The 9,949-nt window shown below is 40.0% G+C and overlaps 1 protein-coding gene across 1 annotated transcript; it reads right to left on the bottom strand.

Moving 5' to 3' along the window:
- Window positions 1–2,459: 2,459 nt before the first annotated feature.
- On the bottom strand, window positions 2,460–5,194 carry LOC120544164 (complement C1q-like protein 4). The gene is made up of 4 exons (XM_039777767.1): window positions 4,844–5,194; window positions 4,323–4,373; window positions 3,537–3,671; window positions 2,460–2,938 (listed from the first exon to the last, which is right to left on the bottom strand). The coding sequence occupies exons 1-4, from the start codon at window positions 5,007–5,009 to the stop codon at window positions 2,670–2,672; spliced, it is 621 nt and encodes a 206-aa protein (XP_039633701.1). The 5' UTR covers window positions 5,010–5,194; the 3' UTR covers window positions 2,460–2,669.
- Between the last annotated feature and the right edge of the window lie 4,755 nt (window positions 5,195–9,949).

Here is a 9,949-nt window from a genome sequence, read left to right as displayed (position 1 = left end):
GAGTGGGGTGATTTGTGCCATGGGGGGAAGTAGATCCACCCCTTGTTTTTGGAAAACCATAGAAGAAATTGGTCATTGTGACCACATCATTTTGAAAAGCTATCCATTTTACTCATCCTGCAAAGAAGGGAGACACATGGCATGAGAAGTAAACACATTTTAGCTCAAAAAATTGTTTTTTTCCTTTCAAAGTAAAATTTCTATGATTAACGTTTTTTGATTGTAGTGTCTGAACAATTATAGACAAGTTTGAAAACCTTTCACACATGTTTTAGTGCTTTAGCAGGCTGCACAATGAGTCTAGAGAGTTAGCATGATGTTAGCTCTTAACTGCTGGATCATTCTAGTTTTTCAAACTTGTGGGGTGATTTGTGCCAAAGGGCCTGGGTTAAGTTGTGCCAGTGATGAAGGAGTCATCCCTAGAGGTGAGGTGCTCAAGAAATTACCCACACCCCAAAAACTTGGTGGTACAGCCAGAAGGGAGCAGCATTGACAAGTGGGATGTTAAGTTGTAGGCCAGATCCAGACCACCTAGACCTACATACTCACAGGGGATAATCTGGAGAAGTGAGGAGATGGGCATGCCTCATCAGTGTTTGACTTAGGCCTACCTGCCATTTGTTTAATTTAGCTAACACTAATTTCAGTTTTTAGTTTGCACTATGTTATTAAAGAGAAGTTTTATTAAGTTTTTAAGTTGCCTAAGTCAAAATAGGATGTTTAGAAATTAGCCTAGTCACTTTATTCTTATATGTTACATAATTGACAGACAGCGTTCTATGTATGTCATCAGGCATCTATTGCCAAAGCCTTTTTGCCTGAAATGATTCACAATATTATATTAAATACATATATTATGTATTTAAGTTGTACAAAATGTGACTTATTCCAAGAGTTTAATAGGGTGACAATATCTAAATAAACCTTAAATTAGTAATTTTGTATTGAATTTGTCTTGCTTTCATATAGCATTACAGTTCATAACATTAAAATTAGGGATGAGCGAGTACAGCATTATCTGTATCTGTATCTGTTAACCATATGAATTATCTGTAGCTGTACTCGGACTGGGCGGGGCCTAACCCGTAAGTGGGCGGGATTTAACCCGTAAGTGTGTCGGGTTGTCTTGAAATGGGCGGGGCTTTAACCGGTATGTTATTTTAAGCATGCAATTGATATGGTTGATCAGAAATTGTTATATTTATTACTGATTAGAAAACTATTTACATGACAGCATCAGCATTGAGCTTCAGCTCAATGGTTATGATCACTATAACAAACGAACTATTTAGACCACAACTACCTTTATTTTTTTTATAAAATACAGTAAGAAAGTGTCAGACACTCAGTGCGTGAATTAAAAAAACTTGGTTAGAGCCAGTTGATGGTTTAAAAAAAACAAAAAACTCCGATGACCGGCAGAGAGAGGGAGAGATAGTGTGTGTGTGTGTGTGTGTGTGTGTGTGTAGCTAATTCATTTGTAATATAGTTTTATACCACTACTTCCTTTATTTTTTTATGAAATACAGCAAGAAAGTGTCAGACACTCAGTGCGTGAAGTTAAAAAACTGGTTAGAGCCAGCTGACGGTTTAAAAAAGAAAAAGAAATCTCCGACAGGCAGAGACACAACGCGAGTCACATTCTACCAAGCACCACGTCTGAACAAACCCACGTTTACCTGAACTCTACTGGTTAATAAGTAAGTACTACAAACCGAAGTAAAAAATAAACCTGAAGCTGATGAAATCCTAAACGTTAACGGAAAAGACCCACGACCCTGAGTGACTGAGGGAGAGACAGAGTGTTCTGTGTGTGAGTGAGCTGAGTGGTGTATGTATGTATGTGTGTAGGGGAGGGGCTACTGTGTGACTAGCCTATCACAGAACGCAGACACAGTCAGCTACCCAATGAGAATTTGTATTCAATCCGAGCACAGATATTGACTCGTATTACTCGTATGACACTCGTACTTGGCAAAAGTGCTTTATCCGTACCGGATACTCGTTTCAGCCGAGTATCCGGCTCAACTCTAATTAAAATGTTCTGTTTTACTTCAGAAATCACTGGCAAAATTTACCCCAATGTATTCCCCGAAAGGCACAACTTGCCCCTGATGCGGACCACTTTTTTCCCAAAAGCTATATTTCTGAAACAATTTATTTCAGATCCAAAGTTATTGTTCTCAGGGATGCACTACGTCCTGAAATATATGTACATCCTTAAGTTGAAGGCATTACCGTCATGGCTTCACTTTAAAGTCACTTTCAGTAAAAACTGGAACAACTCACCCCTCTTTCCCCTAAAATGTCCAGAGAATCTCATGTGGACATCATATAGAGTTGATATGTTACAATAGCTTAACATTCTCTGTTTCTTTATACTGCTATGATGGTGAATTTGATTATCTACTTTCAATAAGTTAAAGTTGAAAAAAACAGATTAAAGAAATGCTCACAGATGTAATTCCAATGATATATGTTTATTTGATTAATATGACAGAAACAAGAGACAATCAGAAACATTAATCACTTAAAAATATACCTGCCGACAATTATTACTTATTATTATTTAGATGCAGATGAAATCAAATCAAATCTATGAAGTCCTATGAAGACTTGTTTAAGACAACAAAAACCTGCGTGACTATCACAGAGCTGCTGTTTCTGTCTTACATGGGGAACAGCAGATGTCCACTGAAGGTGGTGCCGTGATCATTGTTGTCTGTCACGACAGTGTTACGCACCAGACGCATGAACACAATGTCTCCCACCTCCAGCAACAGTGTGGCACCATTAGAAACACCGTGTTGCCCCCATGACATGAAAATCTTCTCTGAGTTCTTGAACAAGACAGCACCTGCAGCGCGGTCGATGTTGGCATTTATACCGAGCCACCACTCAAAGTTGTACGCTCCTCTCACTGGGGCAGTGAAAATGCCTGTTGGAGACATGGAGTCTGGTGGAAATATGCTGGCTCTATACACGCTAAAAGTCCTGATTATTTACATGGAGTCTGGTGGAGATATGCTGGCTCTATACACGCTAAAAGTCCTGATTATTTACATGGAGTCTGGTGGAGATATGCTGGCTCTATACACGCTAAAAGTCCTGATTATTTACATGGAGTCTGGTGGAGATATGCTGGCTCTATACACGCTAAAAGTCCTGATTATTTACATGGAGTCTGGTGGGTTTGGTGATGGTGATTTCGGGGCTGTTTCATGTTAAACTAAAAGGATCTTAATCTTTAATAAAAACTTGGGGGATCCTTTTCATAATGTCTTCAGACACTTAGAATAATAATCTATAATTAATTGGCTTTTTCAAATGTTTTGCAAAAAAGAAATACATTACTTTTACAAATACAGTGTTTAAACATGTTTTTCAGTACACATAGTACAACATGTAATTATCATAGAAACTTGTATTATAAAGATCATATCGATATTGGTGAATATTGGTAATTGGCCAAATTGAATTGCTCTGTGTTCATATCGATGCATCCCTAAAATGTATTGTTAGAATATCAGAGCTACCTGAGTTGGAGTTGTAGGCATTTCCAATGTTGGTGGTAACATGTTTGAAGATCAGAAGAGTGTCCGTGGAAAAGGGTCCAATAGATACTGATTGGCCTTCACTCAGCAAAGCAGCTGAGAATGCAACCTGTCGGACTGAGAGAGAAAGAGAGAGAGAGAAAGAGAGAGAGGGAGTGAGAGAGAGAGAGAGACAGAGACAGAGAGGGAGAGGGAGAGGGAGAGAGACGGGGAGAGAGAGGGAGAGAGAGACAGAGACAGACAGAGAGAGAGAGAGAGAGAGAGAGAGAGAGAGAGAGAGAGAGAGAGAGAGAGAGAGAGAGACAGAGACAGAGAGGGAGAGAGACGGGGAGAGAGAGACAGAGAGAGACAGAGAGAGAGAGAGAGACAGACAGAGAGAGAGAGAGAGAGAGAGAGAGAGAGAGAGGAGAGAGAGAGAGACAGACAGAGAGAGAGAGACAGACAGAGAGAGAGAGAGAGAGAGAGAGAGAGAGAGAGACAGAGAGAGAGAGAGAGAGAGAGGGAGAGAGAGAGAGAGAGAGAGAGAGAGAGAGAGAGAGAGACAGAGAGAGAGAGAGAGAGAGACAGAGGTAGACTTTGTAGCGAACTTCAAGTACCTGGGGATTCGGCTGTTTCTAGGAGTTAGAGTCTTCTAACTCCTAGAAGCAGCCAGGAGCAAGAAAATCTAGACAGAAATGAATTATGATTGCAACCTCTGCAGTTTTCAGTAATTTACAATAAATGATAAGTTGAACTTCATGCCACACAGTTGAACAGAGAGAACAATACCTTGCAGTTGTTGTTTCAACGTGTCCAATTCAGTCTTCAGCTGTGCTTGACCTGCAACAACAGAGACAGTTTCTTTAGACATTGCTCTAGAGCTGCAAAGATTAATGGATTAGTCATTATTAAATTAATCTCAAACTATTTTGATAGTTGATGAATCGGTTTGAGTCATTTATGTAAAAACAGTGAAAGTTGTGTGATATCAGCTTGTTAAATATTCATACGTTCTAGGTTCTTCTCTCCTGTGTGAGAGGAAACTGAATGTATTTGAGCTGTGGACAAAACAAGACTTGAGGATGTCATCTTGGGCTTTTTGGGAAACATTGATCCACATTTTTCACCATTTAGAGACTAAATAAATAACACATTAATCCAGATGATAACCCACACATGAATCCACTAAGAAAATAATCGGTAGCTATGTGCAGCCCTACTTTGCTCCAATACATAGAAAAATACATATTTCTCTCTTTTGGATATCTCTGAACTGCTATGACACAATCTAAAACAGTTAATTACTGTACCTTGAGTCTGCAGCGTCATGTCCGCCTTCAGTTGAACCAACGAGGCAGTTATCTCTCTCAGCGCAGCGTAGATGTCTTCGGGAAAAGCCGGCTGGCCTTTAACACTGTCACTTGCAGGGACAGCGCTGAGCAGCAGCAAAAGCGTAAAACTCACAAAGATCTTCATTCTGTTGTATTATGACTTTGTTCTCTCGTCAGGATGCAGCTTTATATCTTATATCTTGTTATGTTGACAGTCTTTGCAGTTATTCAGTCAGACTGTTTGATTTCAGGAAATGAGGGGGCGACCAGTTTGGTCAGGGAGGCTGATGACCTCATGTGGTAAGGTTAGTGAATGGAATTTGGCCTGATGGTAAACAGATGGTCAGTTTGCGTACGTGACTGAGTAAAGGTCCATCCTTTCTGTGTATAAAACAATGATTAACAGAGAGGTTCACTTGTTTTCTTCAGAAAGTACTCAGGTCTTTTTATTTCATGTCATGCTATTATAATAAAGCACATACATATAAAAAAGTGTTTTCCCCTCTACAATAAGCACCCCCCAACACACTACACTTGCACTAACCTGCACTTACCTTCATCTTGGACTTTACATCTGCCCATAGCATATACTTGTAATTTAAAATTTGATTTGCAAATATGACAACAGCTCATATGGTACAGTTTACAGAACCCATAGCATATACTTTTATTCTTTGAAAATGTTGAATTCAATCCATTCAACCTTTTTTCTAATGCAACTGTTAATTTGTATGTATTTATTTGTTTTTCCTGTATTTCCTGTATATTTTGTATTAGTGTTTAATATTTGTTTGTTCATGTATGCACCACATAAGTTTATTATTGTGGCAATAAAACCTTTTCTGATTCTAATTCTTTTAGCAGTACTAACATTGAATGACTATTTCCATTGTAGATTCTCACTGAAGGCATCAAAACTATGAATGAACACATATGGAATTATGTACTTAACAAAAAAGTGTGAAATAACTGAAAACATGTCTTATATTTTAGATTCTTCAAAGTAGCCACCCTTTGCTTTTTTGATAGCACTACAAACCCTTGGTGTTCTAACTGTGCCAAGAGAAATCTAAACGTTACTTCATATGAATTCACTCGCCACATACCAACGTATTAACAATCCATTAAAAACGTTGCTGAAATATTTTGTTCCAGTGCTTTTCATGGACTCTCTACGGGCTTCTCCCGATTGCCTGAGAGCTTCTCCTGTACTATACGGTAATTCCTCTACTGCGTGACAGTAAGTCTCGTGGTTATGATCCAATCGTTAGCCTATTTTTATAAAAGCGTCTGCTACGGAGCCATAACGTGAGCTACAAGGTGTAAAGTTGTTCGGTCTGATACCGTAACTACTGAGGTGATTTTTACCCGGAGTGACCTGGCTGACGCGCTGATGTTAACATGCTGTGTAGCGTTCAAGAATCGTCTGACGATGTTGCATTTTAGAATAACAGTATGTTTATTTGGTTGATGGTGCAGCATGAAATGTCCATTACTTCATGTTTTCAGCGATAAATCCATAAACAATTAGACAACTTTAGAACAAAGGCTTTGGCGCCAATGCACTCATCAGCATCACAGCATTTGGTGTCACAGCGTTAGCGTTAGCTCCGTCACGTTCTGCGTCACGTGGTAACCTTCAGGAAGTGAAGTCCCGTCTGATTTGAACCCAAACCTCCACCTTTTTATCAACTTAACTCAGTAGTTTAGGTGTCTAAACCAAACCGAACTGGGACAGCTTCACAACGTTAACCACGTGGTTAAAACCGCCACCGTTACCTTCTCTGGTTTAGAACAAAAACATAAAAAAGGACCAAACAAAAAATGTCAAAAAAGTGACACAAAGCAACAAAATAACTGTGATAATATTCCTTTAGTTTGTCTAGAAGACATTAACACATCTCTAATGAAAGGATGCTGCGCTTTCTTGGTAGTTTTTTTTCACAGGTTTTGCTTCTTTTTAAAAAAAAATTGGCATTTTGACGGGGTATCAAGCCACCCATATCCATATTATATCTATATTCTAGTCAGAGAGTTATGCTGATTATATACTAGACGCAGCCCAGCTGGCGCTTACAAATGTGACGTCATGAGATCGCCGTGACTATTTATACCAGCGCTGCTGGTCGCGACACTAGCTGCAGTCTTCTCCTGAACACAGGTGGCGCTAATGAGCAAAGGCTACCGACGCTGCTCTTTCTACGGACTAAAAGAAGAAGAAAAAGGTAAACAACGGCAGAACTGGCAGCAGCATTGACATCAACGCTGTGATCTGATTGGATGAGCTACTTGGTGGGATCGAGCCTTTCATTCACCATAAAAGAGCTCATCTTAACTCAGTAAGTTTACCAGAGAGACCTGCAGTCACTCTGAGAGTCCTGGCATCACGTTGTCGGCGAACTCGTTCAGGCTTCCTGTTTCCACTTTGTCACGCGCCGCTGAAGAAAAAAGAGCCGTGCGCTACCTCGGCTCGCGCGCCGGCAGGATATTACATCATTTTGACGTAAAGATGTCGCGCGCCACCTTGGATGCATCAACTGTAAAACCCCTTTAGCTACCGCAGAAAGCCCTTTACGCTGGTATCTCGTCTGGGACCGTTTCACAACGTTAACCGCGAGTTATCCCTCCCGCACACAGACTTTTTTCCCGCAACTTTTTCCCCCCACGTTTTTATCACTTTTTTCACATTTCTTTTAGCTTTTTTTTTTCCAAATGCTATGAAATTTAATAAAATACCTTCATTTTTTGTCATTGTTTTCCAAGTTTTTTTCCCCCTTTTCCCGATGTTTTTGTCACTTTTGACATTTTTTAAGATTTTTTCCATCATTTTTGTCACTTTTTTCAAAGTTCTTTTACATTTTTTTTAAAAGCTATAAAATTGACTAAAATACCCAAATTCAATGAAAGTAGTGAACTGATCATTTATCTAACTTGTGAAAAGTGTTGTATGGAACCATACACGTTCTTTTTTTGGACATTTTGGTTGAAAAAAATACACATTTCTGGTCTAGAAACTTTTAGAAAATGGGTCAGATATGACCCGAGGACAAAAGGAGGGTTACAACCTTCTCAGGTTCAGATCAGACTGTAGAAAGAATAAATATTAATAAAGTTGTGACATTAGAAGCAGTAAAAGGTAAGATCTGCCGTGAATAAATCCTTCTTCCTCTAACTGTCGCCATGCCATTAAAGAAGATAAAATAATTGTACGTTAATATCAGCAGGATTGATCCTCTGGGGACATGAAGTTATTATTTATATACTCAGATATCTGAGTGTAAAGACGCAGCAGCAGCAGCAGCAGCAGGAAGATCTCATGGCTGCTTCTCTGCAGGACTGTGACAGCAGATATTCTTTATTTGTATTTAGTATTTTTAGGAGGAGTGGAGGACGTGTGACGGAGGAGACAGCCCAGGTCGGAGGCAGGAAATGAAAGAAGAAGAAGAGCAGCGAGGCTAGAACGGGATTATTTATTCAGGAAATCTTCTCTCTACCGGCTCGCCTTGTTGTTCTACTGGACGCGTAGATATAAACACTAGATGTCGCCTTGAGGTTCTAAACATGTGTCAAACGGCCGCCATCTTGGAACAGGGGTCTGAAGTTATCCCGCATTCAGATCAACGCTAAAGCTGCCGGACTTTTGAGCTGCTTATTGATGTTCGATTGAGGACATGAAAAGAACAAACAGCAAGAGATAACATTTAACAGGTGACAATGGGTTTTATGATATACAGTACAGGCCAAAAGTTTGGACACACCTTCTCATTCAATGTGTTTCTTTATTTTCATGACTATTTACATTGTAGATTCTCACTGAAGGCATCAAAACTATGAATGAACACATATGGAATTATGTACTTAACAAAAAAGTGTGAAATAACTGAAAACATGTCTTATATTTTAGATTCTTCAAAGTAGCCACCCTTTGCTTTTTTTGATAACTCTGCAAACCCTTGGTGTTCTCTCAATGAGCTTCATGAGGTAGTCACCTGAAATGGTTTTACCTTCACAGGTGTGCTTTGTCAGGGTTCATTAGTGGAATTATTTCCCTTATTAATAAAAAGCAAAGGGTGGCTACTTTGAGGAATCTAAAATATAAGACATGTTTTCAGTTATTTCACACTTTTTTGTTAAGTACATAATTCCATATGTGTTCATTCATAGTTTTGATGCCTTCAGTGAGAATCTACAATGTAAATAGTCATGAAAATAAAGAAACACATTGAATGAGAAGTTGTGTCCAAACTTTTGGCCTGTACTGTATATGCCGCCTTCGACCAGCAATCTGAGCTCCGGCGACAGCGTCTCTTCCCCCGGGCACAAACACAGCTTCGCCTCGCTGCTGCGCCGGTCCCCGCTGATCCAGATTGGACCGGTCAAAGACAGAGTGGTGATCGGGAGGATCTTACGCATAGTCCAGGACGACCTGTATGTCGATATCGGCGGGAAGTTCCACTAAGTTTGCCGGCGGCAGGCGGACGGAGAGAAGCTACAGCGGGGCAGCAGAGACCGTCTGCAGCTGCAGGATCTGGAGCTCAGTGCCCGCTTCCTGGGAGCCAAAACCGACACCACGCAGCTGGTGACCCGGGCCGAACTGCTGGGCCCACTGGAGGGAAGGGAAGCCCGGGAGAACCAGAACCAGGACTGAGTGGAGCGGACTGTCACAGCCTGCTGAAGTTTAAATCAGAGGTTTCCTAAAGGGAGTCTGGCGGGACTCTGACTGTGGACGACGAAACACGAGTTTAAGTCTCGTTAAATAAATAAATACATACAGAAATAAATGAATAAATAGTGGAGGAGTGAGCCTGGACATTTCAGTCTGTTCAAACTTCACTTTGAAGCAGAAAACTCTTAGTTCAGAAGGGTGAAGTTTCCGTTTGGACTCAGATCTGTGAACCGATCATAATAAATAGTCTTTGTATTAACACATTCATTAGTCTCTTTGTTTTGTATTTGATAGTTCATTTTAAGTTTAATTAAGTGGAAGCAGTATATATAGCTATGAAGTGAAAGAATGGGACTACTAAACTTACAGGCTTACAGGCAGTAGATTATAGTAGATTATATTAATATCAAAAGCTTAAA

This window comes from Perca fluviatilis, chromosome 16 (assembly GCF_010015445.1).
Source record: "Perca fluviatilis chromosome 16, GENO_Pfluv_1.0, whole genome shotgun sequence".
In the NCBI taxonomy this organism is placed as follows: Eukaryota; Metazoa; Chordata; class Actinopteri; order Perciformes; family Percidae; genus Perca; species Perca fluviatilis.
This window is presented reverse-complemented; position numbering and strand designations above follow the sequence as displayed.

Bases quoted from the DNA above. Each gene is read 5' to 3' on its own strand.
- LOC120544164 (XM_039777767.1), bottom strand. From the start codon at position 5,009: ATGAAGATCTTTGTGAGTTTTACGCTTTTGCTGCTGCTCAGCGCTGTC. The intron at 4,374-4,843 runs GTACAGTAATTA...CTGTTGTTGCAG, and splicing joins CATGACGCTGCAGACTCAAG to GTCAAGCACAGCTGAAGACT. The intron at 3,672-4,322 runs GTATTGTTCTCT...TTTCTCTCTCAG, and splicing joins GTTGAAACAACAACTGCAAG to TCCGACAGGTTGCATTCTCA.